This window comes from Urocampus carinirostris, chromosome 8 (genome assembly GCF_059441175.1).
Source record: "Urocampus carinirostris isolate Australia breed hairy pipefish chromosome 8, RoL_Ucar_1.0, whole genome shotgun sequence".
In the NCBI taxonomy this organism is placed as follows: domain Eukaryota; kingdom Metazoa; phylum Chordata; class Actinopteri; order Syngnathiformes; family Syngnathidae; genus Urocampus; species Urocampus carinirostris.
Genome location: NC_142356.1, coordinates 7456234 through 7472694, shown reverse-complemented (window position 1 = coordinate 7472694; position 16461 = coordinate 7456234). Strand labels below are relative to the sequence as shown.

Below are 16461 nucleotides of genomic sequence, written 5' to 3'. Positions count from 1 at the left end.
AGAGAATTCTCTCTCGTAGTGTTGCATCCTGCAGTTTGCACTTCAAACGGGGCCACACGAGGGGCCGACGTCCTTCGCTAGCTCGATACACGAAAAACTCATGTTGCGAAAACACAACGAGCGCATCAAGGAAATGAGAGCGCTCCCATAATGGCCCCATCGCCACACGTGATGAGGACTAAACGCCACTAAATGGAATTTTGATTGAATCACAGCATTGTGCCGTGTGCCAGATGGCAAAAAGGCCTTGCACCTCACCGTGACACCGAAGGAACAAACGGGACATTTTCTGAGCGATGCCTCCAGTGGATGGCGGGAATCGAACAGTGAAGAAGAGGCGGGAATTCGCCCGGCGGGAAAAAGACTGTTGCAGAACTATGACCAACGGTTAGTTTGAGGTGCCATGCTAAAGTCAGCAGGAATGGACTTGGCCCCTTGAAAATTGATTTTGCTTATCAGGTAGACAGTTATCAAAACATCCATCCATCATCTGCTCGCTTATCCTCAGTAGGGTCGCTGGAGCCCATCCTAGCTATCTTCGGGTATTGGGCAGGGGACACCCTGAACTGGTTGCAAGCCAATCGCAGGGTACACAGAGACAAATCACTTGCTCATTCCCACCTAGGGACAATTCGGACCGGCCAATTAACCTCACATGCATGTTTTTGGAATGTGGGAGGAAACCGGAGTGCCCGGAGGAAACCCATAAAAGCACGGGGAGAACATGCAAACTCCACACAGGGGGTTCGATCTCATGACTTCAGAACTGTGCCACACACAAGCTAACCACTGCTCCACCGTGCTGCCCAATTCTTTAATCTACATCCATCCATTATCTGCACCGCTTATCCTCAGTAGGGTCGCGGGAGTGCTGGAGCCCATCCCAGTTATCTTCGGGCAGTGGGCAGGGGACACCCTGAAAAGGTTGCCAGCCAATCGCAGGGTACATAGAGACAACTCACTCCGTCATTCGCACCTAGGGACAATTTGGACCGGCCTATCAACCTGACATGCATGGTTTTTTTGAAATGTCTGAAGAAACCGGAGCGCCCGGAGAAAACCCACACAAGCACGGGGAGAACATGCAAACTCCACACAGGAGGTTCAATCTCATGACCTCAGAACTGTGCCGCACACGCGCAAACCACTGTGCTGCCCGTTATCATAAGAGTTAGCGGCTAAATATGACTTTAGTCTTCGACCCGAAAGAAAAAAAAAGGACCCAATAATTCGTCATCCTAGAATATTCAATCACCCGACACTACTTGATGGAAACGTTCTAAGCATTTATGTTACTCATTAGAATATATTTGGAATTTTCTATATTAGTAACACACCTTGGTCGGGTTTCCTCTCAACCTCTTCATAATGTTAGCAAGGCACTGAGAGCGCTAAGAGGAGTTAACATGAAAGCATATACAATCACTAAACAAACTAAGCATTTAACCCTCGGGTGTCCAAACTTTCCAGAAAGCGGGGGAGGGGGGGAGGTCAGAATTGGTAAGGTGAAAATGTGTAAAGACTGTCCATTCGGTCTGACATTCTTTGAAAAGCCTTGGTTTGAGGTGCTCGGCGATTAGCACGATTAGCACCCCAACCTTGTAGTTTGCCCTTTGTGGCAGTTTTATTTGAAAAAGCGCTGCTGTGCCGTTATGACAGCTTCAAGTTGCTTTTCCTTTTCACAGCGTTTATTACCAGATGGCATGTTTCGTCTGGCAGTGCCTGTTGGTATGATTTTCTTTGAAAACACCCACAGTCTCTAGGCAAATTAGACACACAGTCGTTTCAGATGATTAAAAATAAAAATTAAAAAAAATTCCAACTTCCACTTCCCTCACAGTCAACTTTCCTTTTTTTTTTTTTTTTTTTTTTTTTACAGTCGCTATGTCAGAAATGGTGTGGGCTAAAATTCTCACAAAAAGCCAAGGTGGCCAAAGGGCTTCTGGCACGATTTGGTGAAAATGTGATTTGATGGGGGGCAAATTGAATTAATATTGCAGTCAAAATTAATGGCGGGCCATATATTAAGTAAAAACTAGACCATGGGCCGGAATTTAGACATACTGGTTATAGATTATGTGGAATAGCACCAAAGATTAACAGGATACATTCTCATTAATTTTTTCTTATCTATGAAGGTTTAATGAAGCCGGATGGAGACAAAGAGGCCCCTTCTCGTGATTGTCCTTTTAGTGTATTTTAAGTTTCCTGTCTGTCCAAGCAAGAGAGGAAAGGATTTGTTGAGTCCATTTCCTTTTATGGCCACAATGTGTATTGTATAGCAACCCATAATGGTGTAAAAATACCTCATTTGTTTAAATAAAATACTTTGAATTTAAATAACAACAAAAAACAGATGCACCGTTACATAAACATTTATTTAGGTTTAGAAATTTTCTTGCACAACTTGAAGCTTTAGGTTTGTCCACCATTTTAATGCTACAGAAGCCCAAATGACCATTTTGCTAAGCTAGCTGTTAAGCTGACCATGCATGTCATGGTCGCAAAGTCCCGTCGTTCATTTTCCATCGTTTCCTTCTCTTGCCATTCAGTTAAGCCCCGGATAAGCTAACTTAAAATTGAAAGTGCCACTATGAACCAAAGAAAACAAAAGCGAATCTGCCTGAAGCCGATAAGGAAAATACATCTAAAATAACCTGATTTTAAGTGTATTTTTTGTTTGAAAATTGATAGTTGCCAAGTTCTGATATTCAGCCATCATTCATTTTTTTAACTGTCTTCATCTCTAGCCACTTGGTTGCAGGCTATGGCTAGCCTCTGGCCGTTATTATCGTTAGTAAATCCTACTTCATCCTTCAGTATCACTTGCCTTTCATAGCTGCTTGTGCAAGGAAACGTAGCCAAGATTCAGGCATTTTTCCACTAAGTCCTTCTCTCGCCACCTATGTTAGCCATTTGTTGCAGTTTATGGCTCACTGATGGCCGATATAGTTAGCTGCTCTTGCCTTCGCTTTTAGTATCACTTGCACTCTGCAGCTGCCCGTGCAAGAAAAAGGTCTCAAGATACAGGGTTCTTTAACAACATATCCACAGTTTCATTCTCTAGCCACTCATTTTAGCAACTCTGCTGCAGGCTATGGCTCACTACTTGCTGCTGTTATCGTTTACTGCTCCTTTAGAGTCACTCACCCTCCATAACTGCTTGTGCAAGAAAATGTCGCAGAGATGCTAGTATTGTTGCCTTTTTTTCCACCGTTTCCTTCTCCAGACACTCATGTTAGCCACAGGATATGATCGTTTGTTTTTGCTCTCGCCATCTTTTACTGGCCTTTCTAATAAAATCCTGAATTTTCTGTCAAAAGTTAACCACTTCCACCAGCACTGACCAACTCCAGCTATTAGCCCTTTTCAGATGCCCTGATTGCTTGTGTAGTTACTGACACTAGCTAAAATTCATATATATATTGATATTTGTGATATTTGATGAGTGTTTGTGAAGCCTTTTGGGAAACAACAGTTTAAAAAAATGGTCTGTGTTTACTTTAATGAAAGTGAAAGAGCTACCTTCTGACAATAACAACATACTTTAGCTAGCGGCATCAAACGGCTTTTACAACAAATACACGAAACTACACACAATTAGCCGTGTTTAGGTAGTACAAACAACCGCTCGCTTTTGGTATAATAAAGTCAAACTTGAGATGAAATGTGACAGAAGAGAATATACTTACATCACCGAGTTCCTCCATGATAAACGAGCGCCACATAAGAAAGGGGTGAGGTGGGAGGAGTTGAAGGAGGTGGGGGTGAGTGAAGCTGTAACTCACCATGACTAAGCATTGTGTCAGAACCTCCCCCTCCCCTTCACAATAAGAGTGTCCACACCGTATCCTCAGTTGAACATAAGCTCGCGCTCAATGGCGTCAAGTCAATAAATGCTTTTATTGAGAAAGTAAGGTATATTTTTTAGACCCGCGAAGCTCTGAACCTGCAAAAGTGGAACCGCGAACTAGCGAGGTTCCACTGTATTACACATTGACACTTTAAAATCCTTTTGTTTCGGAGAGTGCCAGGCCCTCAAAGACACAGACAGAACGATCAGCGACACCACGGTGACAATCGAGGAAGGAAAAAGGTGTCGTTGTGTTTGCAGCGTGCATGCCAGTGCAGGGGTGTAATTACCCAGCACTTCTAATTTTAGACTTGAGGCGAGAGACCTGATTTACAAATAATTTTAACGCGCACAACGGGTGCCGTCCGTCACAATCGTCACAGCGTGTATAGAAAAACACGGCTAGTAATTCACACTGCGTCTTTTCCCACGGCTCGAACGTTTGCGGAGTCGCCCTTCCAAAAATGCTGACCTCATGCAACACCAGCATCGCCGCCCTTAGTCAGCATCTTCCTCCGAGCTGCAGTAATGATGTTATATTCACTCTAAATCAGGCCTTTTTCGAACAATCATACATCACCACTAACAAAAATATGAAATCCACCAGTGATTAGGGCTGCAACAACGAATCGTTAAAAATCATTAAAAGCGCTGGCAACGAATTGCATCATCGATTCGTTGCATGGCGCGATTTAGATGCCAATCAGGATGTTAATTCCATGCAAATGAGGCAGAATTTAAATTGGTTGTACCATTGCGTGGACATGCTTGTCGTACCACTTCAGTCCAGCAGAGGGCGCTTCTCATCGGCATTTCAGGAGCCTCCAACCTTTTAAGCCGAGAGCTACTTTATGTTACTAATTAGCGCACAGAGACCCCAGTTCGATATGAATTTCTTAAATAAAATAAAAATCATGGTACTACTATGTTGATACTATGTTATTAGCAAGTTATTTATAGACGGTTAAATAGACCCAGTCACCCGGAAAAATCACAATGACCTAGCACTGGTTATTTATTTTCAGAAACGGACCACAGGCACCTCAGCAGTCCTTAAGGGACACCCTGGTGCAGATCAATGCCGTATTTTGATGCACTAGGTCCTCTTGATCCAAAGTACTTGCATTATCCTTCGATGTTGCCTCTCTATTTTTGCATTTTTTTTTTTTTTCAATGAATAGCACACATGTATATTTTTGTTTAAGCTGTTTGACAAACACCTGGATTTTTTTATATTAGAGAATATTTTGTGAACTATTTTTCAATCTCAAATTACAAAATATGAACAAAAGAAATTAAAAATTTGATTTATCGATTATTTTTTATTTATTTTTAAAAAAAAGAAAGGTTCATCTATTAAAATTGTAGTAAGTTGAAGCCTTAGGATTCAATGAAGCGCAAAATTTCGAAACAAAACATTTTTTCCCTCATTGATTTTGAATCTGGTATCAGAATTGTCACACGTCCCTGCCTATCAATACCGAATCTCAGAATAGAGGGATGAAACTTAACACAGAAAAACGGCGACCGCAGGGTGAAGCTGCTGTATCAGAGTAAGATCCAAAAGGATTCTCCGGGATCCGGAAACCATGAAAACTGATACTAAAATATGTTTTATGTGGGGGAGCAGACCACTACCCCCAAAAGAAAAACTGCCTGGAGAGGGACGGCTTCTGCCAGGCTGAAATTGCCCAAGACACACCACAGGGAGGCAAAAACAATACAGTGCTGATCAAAACAGGTATGACATTGCGGGAGAAGTGCCAGGATTGATGACAACTTGTCATTTTTCATGAAATAAGAGTCCAAGTTGTTAATTACCCGAAACTTTTCCTCATATTGAACCCTCGTTCCACTGTCTAAACTGATAATGTAGGTTAGGGGTGTCAAACTCATTTGAACACGGGGGGGGGCCACACGATAGAACAAACATTCTGTCGGGGGCCGGACTAGTAGATTAAAGAGAAAGAAAAAGATAAAAAAAATAAGAGAAAGAGGGAGGGAAAAGGAGAGAGGGCGGGACAAAGAAAGAAAAAGAGGGAGAGAGCGTGAGAAACAAAAGATAAAAAGTGATGAGAGAGGGGGAAAAGAAAGGGAGAGGAAGGAAGAAATCCAAAAAGAAATAGAAGGAGAGAAAAGAAAAGAAAGCGCAAAGGGTATGAAGAGAGAAAGAGAAAAGAGAAAAGGAAAAAAGGAAGTAAGAGCAAACGAGGTTAAAAGTCACAGAGAGAGAAAAAGACAAAGGGCAACAAAGAGAAAAAGACAGAGTGAAAGAGACAGAGTGAAAGAGACAAAGTGGGAGAAAAGGGGTGGAAAAGAAAGAAATGAATACAAGTACAGTGTCTTTGTAAGAGGCACCTGGCTTTGGCAACATCAAGTTGACATATTTCAACCTGTAGCTTGTATGTCTCTTGTGCTTCTCTGAGTGTTGCCTTGCGGGCCGGATTCAATCCCTTAGCGGGCCTGATCTGGCCTGTTTGACACCTGTGATGTAGGTGGATTGATTTGTGGCAGCATCTTGTAATGCAAAATGATGGCCGCTTAAAGTCATGTGACCCCAAGTCTTAAACTTGCAGCCCGCGGGTTGACAGTTTGAGGGCCACGCCTAAATTTGAAGGGACCGAGTGTATTATTAAAAAAAGTCAACCAAAACGATCAACCAAAACCTTAACAATATTGCAATGTGACTTAGTGTAATCGCAAAACACTGGTTTCTTTTTTAGGAAGACATAATTCCAATTTGTTTTTTGAGTGATTGAGTGTTTAGCCAACAAGAATCCTCCCATTTGAGGGTTTAACAGCGCCGGCCAATCAGAAGCAAGTTTTAATGCCACCAGCCAATAAAGGCGAGGCAAAGTTTATAAGACGTGTGTGGACGACTTCGATTGGCTGGTGTAAGCTGCCAGTCAAACAGCCGGGCACACAACAGGCCCCCAAAACTAACACGACAGCTCATAACTTCAGCGGTTTGTTACGTTAAAAATGAATTGATCAAATAAAATCGGACTCTGGGGAAAATCAGAAGAGCCTCAAAGAAAAGCCGATCACCAGCAGGTTCTTCCTGGATTTTTAGAAGTTTCGGAAATTGACTGAGGCGGCGTCTGAAGGGAAAGCTAACAGCTAGGCTAACAACTCTTAACCCACCACTGCCAAAGGTGGCTAGTCACCGACACCAGATCCATTACCCATGTAACGGACGACTTAGAACTACCATTTGAGAAAAACCGCTATATTTGTGACTCTTGTTCTTTAAGCATCACAAAAACCTTGCAAAAATGGTGGTTACTTGTCACTACCGTGTAGCTAGCCAGCCGCTCTCTAAATCGCTTTACACCGAAAAGAGTAGCCCTCCAATTTTGTATAATGACAATTATGACATTTATTCAACTGTGATTATTGTTCTTCTTACAGTCATTCACTCAGTCTCTAAGGACGCCATCTAGAGGCAAGTTTGCATCCCACTAAGTTTAAAATCCTCCCCAAAACAAAAGGAGCACAGAAACACACTTTTCTTTTAAAAATTAAATCAAAATTGCAAATATGTTTTTCCAAAATCAATTTTGAAACGTTCTACTCTCTGATGCCATCTTCTGGCTGAAGTCATCATTGCAGCCTCTGTCAAGCTGCTCATGAGGCACGTGCAAGTATTGCATTTCTTTAACACGCCAGGATAAACTTTTTTGGGGTGGCGTGTGGACTGTCTGACACAGACCTCTTAACTTTATCATTTTCATGATACACTAACAAAAAAACTGCAAAAAAATAAACCTATGTTGCATAAAAAGCATTCCTAAAAAGTAAGAAATGCAGATAGGTGCGGTGGAAAAAAAACTAAGAAGGGTAATGTTAAAATATTTTAATAGAGAAAATATTCTACTTTCAACTTTTTAAGGAAACCTCGAACAACATGCCCCACCTTTAAAATTTATAAGTCATCCATTTTTTAACCAAATTTCATTTTTCAACTGAATGAAAACTTTTGGATGGAATCAGGGAACCTTTTTAATCAGTTTTACCTGGGCACAGAAGTGATCCAAATTTGGAAAATGCAAGCAAGTTGATTAGTTTTATTGTTTATTTTTCCCCACCTAGTAAAATCTAATCGAAAACATGCCAAGATTCCGTCCCAATAATGTCTTGATTTGTTTGGAAATTGTCCTTATCGAGTAGTTTAAAAGACACTTGTAGAGGCTTTTGAGGGTCAAGAGAATTCTAAAGTGGGCCTCATATCGAACTGCAAGCGAAAAAGATTTTAATTGCCCACAATGTTTCCTTGTATCAAGTCCACCAAACCCCATATAAATAAATAAATTAAAATTCCTAAAGAACGCGCATTCGTAGTTGAATCCTCCGTTTTATTGCCTGTAATCCAACATGGCGGCCGCTTAAAGAGTCACGTGCCAATCAGAAGACTTGATAGTTATCTTTTCAGCGTTTTGTAAAATTATTTTAATGCCAATTTTACTAAATTAAAAAGTCTTTCGTAAAGAAGTTTGATATCTTGAAATCAGTTTTGATGGAAGGGGAGGAAAAAAAAAAAAAACGAAAAAAAAAATTAAATAACTACACCTGGATATTGTGTTGGGAAGCTAGCGTTCTTGTGGTTTTGGCTGTTTTTGAAATATAGAATTACTAAAGATGATTGCGACTAATTCAATCGATGAAACGTTACCATGTATTTCGGAATGAACCCCAATTAGATAACCTTAATGACCAAGTTCAAAACAGCTTCGATTGACGCCATCACCGAAATTGAACTTCATGCTTTACTGCCTCCAGACATTTCTTTTACGACAAATGTCTCCGGGCAACATTTAATGTGAGCGGAGTATTTCAAAAGTTCATCCCAGGTTCTTCTCGAGTCAAAAGCAAAGTTTATATCAGAGATAATGACCCCCAAATTGTTATTCTGACATGTGGCTTTCTCGCATGAACTTCATCACGCACGCGGAAGCCCGCCACGAAGTTAGCTAACAGATCCACAAAAACGACAAACTTCTTTTAAATACGAGTGCCAAAACGCCACCATTTAAAATACAAAAAAACGGTCTTTTACCTCCTCCACGGTGAGCGGCATGCAAATCCTGTATTCCTTCAGCAACATCTTCCCTTGTGCTGCTGCGTGCTGCTGCAACTGACAATTCTTCCCCTCCTCACCGGGATGCAAAAAAAGCAAAAAAGAAAACTCTTCGGTTTGGCGTTAACGCATACGGAAGGGTGGTTTGCAAGTCCAGTCCGGACCGTTACAATGCCCGAACTAGCTCACTTTCAAGGATTTGTCCCCTCCTTTAAATCTCAAGAGTCAGGAGTTAGCTGCAAGCTGGCAGTAAGTGAAACCGGAAGTCGGGGTAGGGTGACCTTCAAAATAAGAGCATAGAGATGTCACTAAATCAGGGGTTGGCAACCCGAAATGTCATAAGAGCAGGGTTGGGTAGGGTTACTTTAACTGGATTACTTTTAATTACTTTTGGATTACTCCAATACCAAATATGCTAATAAAAGACAAAAGAAACTAAATATGAATCAAATGACTACATTTTGTGCAGGCTTGGGGAGTAACGGAACACATGGAACAGCAAAAATGATGTTGGCAAGCTGTTTGGATTTATTTTCATTTTGTTTCTCTCGCATTTTATGTTCGTTTTGCCGGAGATCAAAGAGATCAAAGCCAGGAGAGAAAGCTTACCACGTGTTGTGAGTCATAATTTTATTCATATTTTGTTTATTTCTTCTTTTATTAGCATATTAGGTATTGGAGTAATCCAAAAGTCATTGAAAGTAATCCAGTTAAAGTAACCCTACCCAACCTTGCATAAGAGCCATATTGAATGAATGAATGTATGGTCTGCGTTTATATAGCGCTTTTCAAGTCAATGAAGACCTCCCAAAGCGCTTTACAATGTGCTTCACACCGTTCCATTTTACACACTTACAACAACAAAAAATTTTCAAGTGCCCAAAAACTTAAATGCAAACTAGGTTACCTCTAACCTGCGCGCGTGCGCAATTGCGCACTGCTCGCACATTCTCAGCGCAAGAAAATCGAGCCAGCGCACAAAAATGAGGGCTCAAAATTACTAATTAAGAAGCGACTCAAATCAACGTTACAGTGCATGAAGGTAAAAATACACGGGTTACCCTGACATTGTGTCCTAAATGCGGTATTTTGAAGTCGAGTCGAAGGAGAACGAAGTTGAGTAAAGTTAGTAGAGTTTGTCGAGAATCGGCTTCTTCGGCTCGGCTGACTAAAAGGAACCGGCTCTTTCGGGTCCTAAACGGCTCTTCGGGTTATTTTTGCTTCTTTAATCCCAACATGACCAAATATTATGTAAAATTATGCACAAAATGACTTCAAGGAAGGGGGAATAGAAAAAACAAGAAAAAAAATACCAAAATGAAAAAGTAGTGAAAAGCTGAGGAAAAAAAGAAACAAAAGGAAAAGAAAAAAGAAGGAAAAATTAAAAAAAAAGACAGAAAAAAAGAAAAGAAAGAAATGTAAGAAAAAAGTAAATAGAGAACATAAAGAAAAAAGTAACAGCTCGGAAAAAAAAACAATGAGATTTTTTTAAAGGAATTAAAAAAAAAGTAGAAAAAAAAACCACGGAAAAAAAGAAGAAAAAGTTTGTGTTGCATTCAAATCATTTCCAATGATATCAAGTGAATCTTGTTGCCAACATTGTACTTCCACTAAAAAATGTGATTAAGTACAGTTCTGTATCTTACAACCGACTCAATAATCCCTCAAAAATGTTGATATTATGCGACAAAATATATCAGGAAATAAAAAGAAATGGATATCTTGTGAAAGAATTGTAAGAACAAACGACGTTTGTAGGCCGTACAACCTTTGCAATAGTACATGAGTCAATTCATTCAAAAGAGAAAAATCATTTTGCATTGCCCGAAACTCAGCAAAATGTAACTTGATGTCAAGTTTTGGACATGTTTGATCATGAATTATCTTGCCACACTTGGGATTATGGTTGCTCACTGTTGTTTCAAGCGCTGCTCACCGACTTTGTGTGAACGCTCAGACCCGTAAGGAAAATTACAGGGAACATTTGTTACCTCTCTAGGATTCCTGTCTGCCATTGTTCCATGATGAATATATAAAATGCCGGTCTGCGATTGCCGTCAAGGCATCATAAAACTACGGATAAGCCGTTGACTGAACTACCTCCTATCATGCCTTTCTCTTCGATCTGTTCAGAATCTCCTTTGCTTCTTTAAGGCTTTGCAAGTCAGGTATCAATACTGTATTTTTATTACTGTATTTCTTCGCTATGGGTGAACGGCTTACAGAGATGCTAAAGAAAGGAGTAAAAAAAGCGAAATTTCCACAGAATGTCATAAGAATTTTTTTAAAATAAAATCTGTATTCAATTTGTGATAAAAACGGTCTGAAACATATGGCATTGAAAAAAGCAATGCATACAATATTTGGCAGTACAATATAAAATAAAATTTAAAAACGTTTTTTTTGGACTCCCCCTCGAAAAATATGTTTGGAGATGTAAAAAATGAAAAGCTTTATATGATGAAAGTAAAAAACATGTCCGTCCTTCTGTGTGGGTGTATCCCTTAACCTCTAGGGTCCTAAGGACACCATTTCCTGTGGTGTGTCTTGGGCAAGTACCATCCCTCTCCAGGCTGAAAAATGTTTCCACTTGGTCTCAAACTGGAGACCCTCCGCGTGTTGGGCGAATGTGCAAACCGCTGCACTACCTACAGGACCCATATCATTTTCCATTATCAAACATTTTGGAAAGGCGCCAGGGTGCCACCAGGGAGCACCAAAGAGCACTAGATAAAAAGGCTAGAATTTTTGGTGTTTACTTATGTAATAACTTTTTATTCCCCATATTTTACGATATAGTGCCTGGTTGTTTCGACACTTAGCAATAAATGCAATACATAAGCACCTTATCATGTATTTATATTATTTTTCTTTTTGTCAAATTTGGACCTGGTGGGCACATCTGGCCCAGCTACAGTCTGATCAGCCCCAACATTTGACATCATCACTGATGTGAATCAACTGTGTCCGCTCCTTTGGCGCCAACTGCCTGGGACTCTGATTGGCTCCCCGTCCCTATTTAAACCTACTCCTATCTGTCCCCTTTTGTCAGTCCGTCTGTGAACCTCAGTTAACACTAGGCAAGCCTTTTTTCGACCCTGACTCCCACCTGTTTTTTGCACCCGTCTGTTCCCCGGCTTCGACCCATTTTTGATCTCCTTTCCTGGCTTACGACTCGCTTACGACCCCGACCACGTTTTTTTCTCTCCTGTCCCGGCTACTGACCTGTTTTCCGTTCCCGACACCGCCATTATGTGGAGCTTTTATTTTGAAACTTATTTCAGATATACATGTGATAAGAATGACTACAATTTAATGTCATGCAGGAAGATTATTTTGTTCGTTTAAAGTCTTTTTTTTTTCACATGTTATCATATATTTCCGTCTTGTTTTGCTTGTTAGTCTTTATTTTATATATTTTTTAACATGTTTCTTGTTTTAAATAAAATATGAGCATTTTAAAACGCTCAAATGAGATAAAATTTATTCTTTAAAGTATATACATATACTTTTAGTTAAAATTTACTCGTAAAATAAAGATTTAAATCAAGAAAAGTAATATTTAAAATGAGAAAAATTGTCCCCCAGTGGAACAAGTTGATCATTATATTTTTGTATATTTTTTAACATGTTTGTATAGTTAAAATTAAATAAAAACATCCTTTTGTTTTTGTAATCTCATCTCATCTCATTATCTGCACCGCTTATCCTCAGTAGGGTCGCGGGGGTGCTGGAGCCCATCCCAGCAAACATCGGGCAGTGGGCAGGGGACATCCTGAACTGGTTGCCAGCCAATCGCAGGGCACACAGGGACAGACAACTCGCTCGCTCATTCACACCTAGAGACAATTTGGACCAGCCATGCATGAAATGCATGTCTTTGGAATGTGGGAGGAAACCGGAGTGCCCGGGGGAAACCCACGCAAGCACGGGGAGAACATACAAACTCCGCACAGGAAGTCCGGTAGCTGGATTTGAACCCACACAGGAGGTTTCCAAGACCTTAGAACTGTGCCGCACACGCGCTTACCACTGTGCCGCCGTGCTGCCCAGTTTTTGTAATTTAGCTAAATATTTGTTACAAAAAGACAAAGAGACTCAAAGGGCTGCAGGGATCAAAGACTATTGCAAACTACAGACCATTATGACACCAAATCAAATCAAAAAATCAAATCAAGAAAAGTAACATTTACAATGAGTAAAATTGTCTACCAGTGGAACAAGATATTTCTACTTTTATTCCTTAATTACTAACTAGACCTTTTATATATTAGGCCTACTTGGCTTTACTATTTAGCGGCTTTTCTAATCCTGCTAATATCAAAAGTGAATTGTTGAATATTTCCAATACACTCCTTAAGAAGCAATTTGTGATGTTTTTCAAGGTCTGTTCAGTTCTGTCAACATTGAGTAGTTGATGCATCCACATTGTATGTTTATGTTTGGCATTTAAATATTTGGATTACAAATACGACTATTTGCTAGGGCCTTCAGGACATGCTTTTGCCACAGTCTGGTAACTTGTTGACACTTGCGAACCTTAGTGAACACTAGGCAAGCCTTTTTCGACCCTGACTCCCACCTGTCCCGTTTTTTGTCTGTTTCCGGCTACGACCCATTTTAATCCTGATCACGTCTGCTCTCCCGCCCAGGCTTACGACTTCTTTTTGTCCCCGACTACGTCTACTCTACCGTTCTGGCTTGCGACTCGCTTTCGACCCCGACCACACCCTGCTCTCCCAGTCCCGGCTACCGACCCGTTTTTTCTGTCCCTGACACCGCCATCGCTCGCTACGGAAGATACACTTCCGTGTTTGGATTACCATCCGAGTACAAGAGTGACTTGCTTCCCGAATCCTGGGCGCAGCCCTTTCTCTTTCCTCCAATAAAACTTGTGAGAAACGTAACGCAATTGGGTCCTGTTTCTGTTCTGGTCCTGACAGTCATAGTCATCCTGTAAGGGGGATGACCTCATGTGCGGTCCCTTCTCAAGGTTGCTTCATTTACCTCATGTTGAGGTTTTTGAGTTTTTCCTTGCCCTCATGTCGGTTTTAGATCAGTGTCATAATAGCCTGTGGTTTGCAATAATCTGTGGTCTGTGCAGCCCTTTGAGACTCCTTGAGATTAAGGGCGTTTCAAATAAACTTGATTTGAAGGACCTGATATTGTCTTTGGTAACTAAAGCTGCAGTAAAGAGACCTCTTTTGGTGAATTGTGGCAATTACAGTCTGGAGGCGGGAGTAGAAGGCTTTAAAACAGGGGTGTCAAACTCAATAACCAGGGTTGGGTAGGGTTACTTTAACGGGATTACTTTCAATTACTTTTGGATGACTCCAATACCAAATATGCTAATAAAAGACAAAAGAAATTAGATATGAATAAAATGATGACTCACAACACACGGTAAGCTTTCTCTCCTGGCTTTGATCTCTTTGATCTCCGGCAAAACGAACATAAAATGCGACAGAAATAAAATGAAAATAAATCCAAATAGCTTGCAAACATCATTTTTTCCTTTCCATGTATTCCGTTACTCCCCAAGCCCGCACAAAAATTACTAATTATATTCATATTTAGTTTAATTTGTCTTTTATTAGCATATTTGGTATTGGAGTAATCCAAAAGTAATTGAAAGTAATCAAGTTATAGTAACCCTACCCAACCCTGTCAATAACACAGAGGGCAAGAACTCAAACCATACCTTTGGTCGCGGGTCGAACGGGATAAATATTTATTGAATACACTAAAACTAAAAAAAAAAAATTAAAAAGTCAGGGATATTATTCCAGAATAAACAATCTTAAACATTAAATTAATTAAAAATATTTGCTCTCCATAAAAATATCTTTCAACTTTCTGTATCTTTTCTCTGGATTCAAGTTTTTCAGCTTACTCTGAAGTTTTGTCTTGTAGTGCCGTTTAACATTCTTATCTCATCTCATCTCATTAGCCGCACCGCTTATCCTCAGTAGGGTCGCGGGGGTGCTGGAGCCCATCCCAGCTATCTTCGGGCAGTGGGCAGGGGACACCCTGAACTGATTGCCAGCCAATCGCAGGGCACACAGGGACAGACAACTCGCTCGCTCAGTCACACTTAGGGACAATTTGGACCGGCCAATTAACCTGGTCATGCATGTTTTTGGAATGTGGAAGGAAACCGTAGTGCCCGGAGGAAACCCACGCAAGCACGGGGAGAACATGCAAACTCCACACAGGAAGTCCGGTAGCCGGATTTGAACCCACACAGGAGGTTCCCAAGACCTTAGAACTGTGTCGCACAAGCGCTAACCACTGCCCCGCCGTGCTGCCCCCGTTTAACATTAAATTAATTAATTACGGCCACAAAAGCTCTATAAATAAGACACACGGGTTTACCGGCAATGTCAGTTAACATAATTTTCTCTGCATTTGTGGTTTTTAGTATCCGAGTATAGTTTGAAAGTTATCAGGGTTTCATAGACCCGGGCCATTATAGTAGATCAGGGGTGTCAAACTCATTTGAACTCGGGGGCCACACGATAGAACAAACATTCTGTCGGGGGCCGGACTAGTAGATTAAAGAGAAAGAAAAAGAGAGATAAAGAAATAAGAGAAAGAGGGAGGGAAAAGGAGAGAGGGCGGGACAAAGAAAGAAAAAGAGAGAGAGGGAGAGAGCGTGAGAAACAAAAGATAAAAAGTCGTGAGAGAGGGGGAAAAGAAAGGGAGAGGAAGAAAGAAATCCAAAGAGAAATAGAAAGACAGAAGGAGAGAAAAGAGAAAAGAAAGCGCGAAGGGTATGATGAGAGAAAGAGAAAAGAGAGAAAAGGAAAAAAGGAAGTTAGAGCAAAAGAGGTTAAAAGACACAGAGAGAGAAAGAGACAAAGAGCAACAAAGGAAGAGAAAAAGAGAGACACAGAGAGTGAAAGAGACAGTGTGAGAAAAGGGGTGGAAAAGAAAGAGAGAGAGAGAGAAAGAGAGAGAGAGAGAGAGAGAGAGAAATAAATACAAGTACAGTGTCTTTGTTCGAGGCACCTGGCTTTGGCAACATCAAGTTCACATATTTCAACCTGCAGCCTGTTTTTCTCTTGCGCTTCCCTGAGTGTTGTCTCGTGGGCCGGATTCAATCTCCTTATCTGGCCCGCGGGCCGCCTGTTTGACACATGTGTAGTAGATGTATATAAAAGGATTTGATGGGCCGGATATAAGTGTACGCCGGGCCGGATGTGGCCCGCGGGCCTTGAGTTTGAAACATGTGCTTTAAAACTTCAGTTTTCTGCTATTTGTCAACAAACAAAAGTGCAAGATATTTGCTTTGAAATATTTACAGGATTTCCCCTCCAGCATATTGAAAAGAGGACATGTATGTTTTTTGGAATGCGGGAGGAAACCGGAGTGCCCAGAGGAAACCCGCGCAAGCACGGGGAGAACATGCAAACTCCACACAGGAGGTTTGATCTTATGACCTCAGAACTGTGCCGCACACGCGCTAACCACTGCTCCACCATGCTGCATGGAAAGATATTGTGTTCGGAATACATGACCCTGATACATT

At 40.9% G+C, this 16461-nt stretch overlaps 1 protein-coding gene across 1 annotated transcript in view; it reads right to left on the bottom strand.

Moving 5' to 3' along the window:
- The window catches only part of LOC148360610 (cytoplasmic phosphatidylinositol transfer protein 1-like), a 48361-nt gene extending 39174 nt beyond the window's left edge, over positions 1-9187 (bottom strand). Inside the window, exon 1 of the mRNA XM_088341481.1 lies at positions 8910-9187. Within this exon, the coding sequence (XP_088197607.1) occupies positions 8910-8957 (48 nt within the window). The 5' untranslated portion in view covers positions 8958-9187. The remainder of the gene's footprint in view (positions 1-8909) is intronic.
- Positions 9188-16461: the final 7274 nt, after the last annotated feature.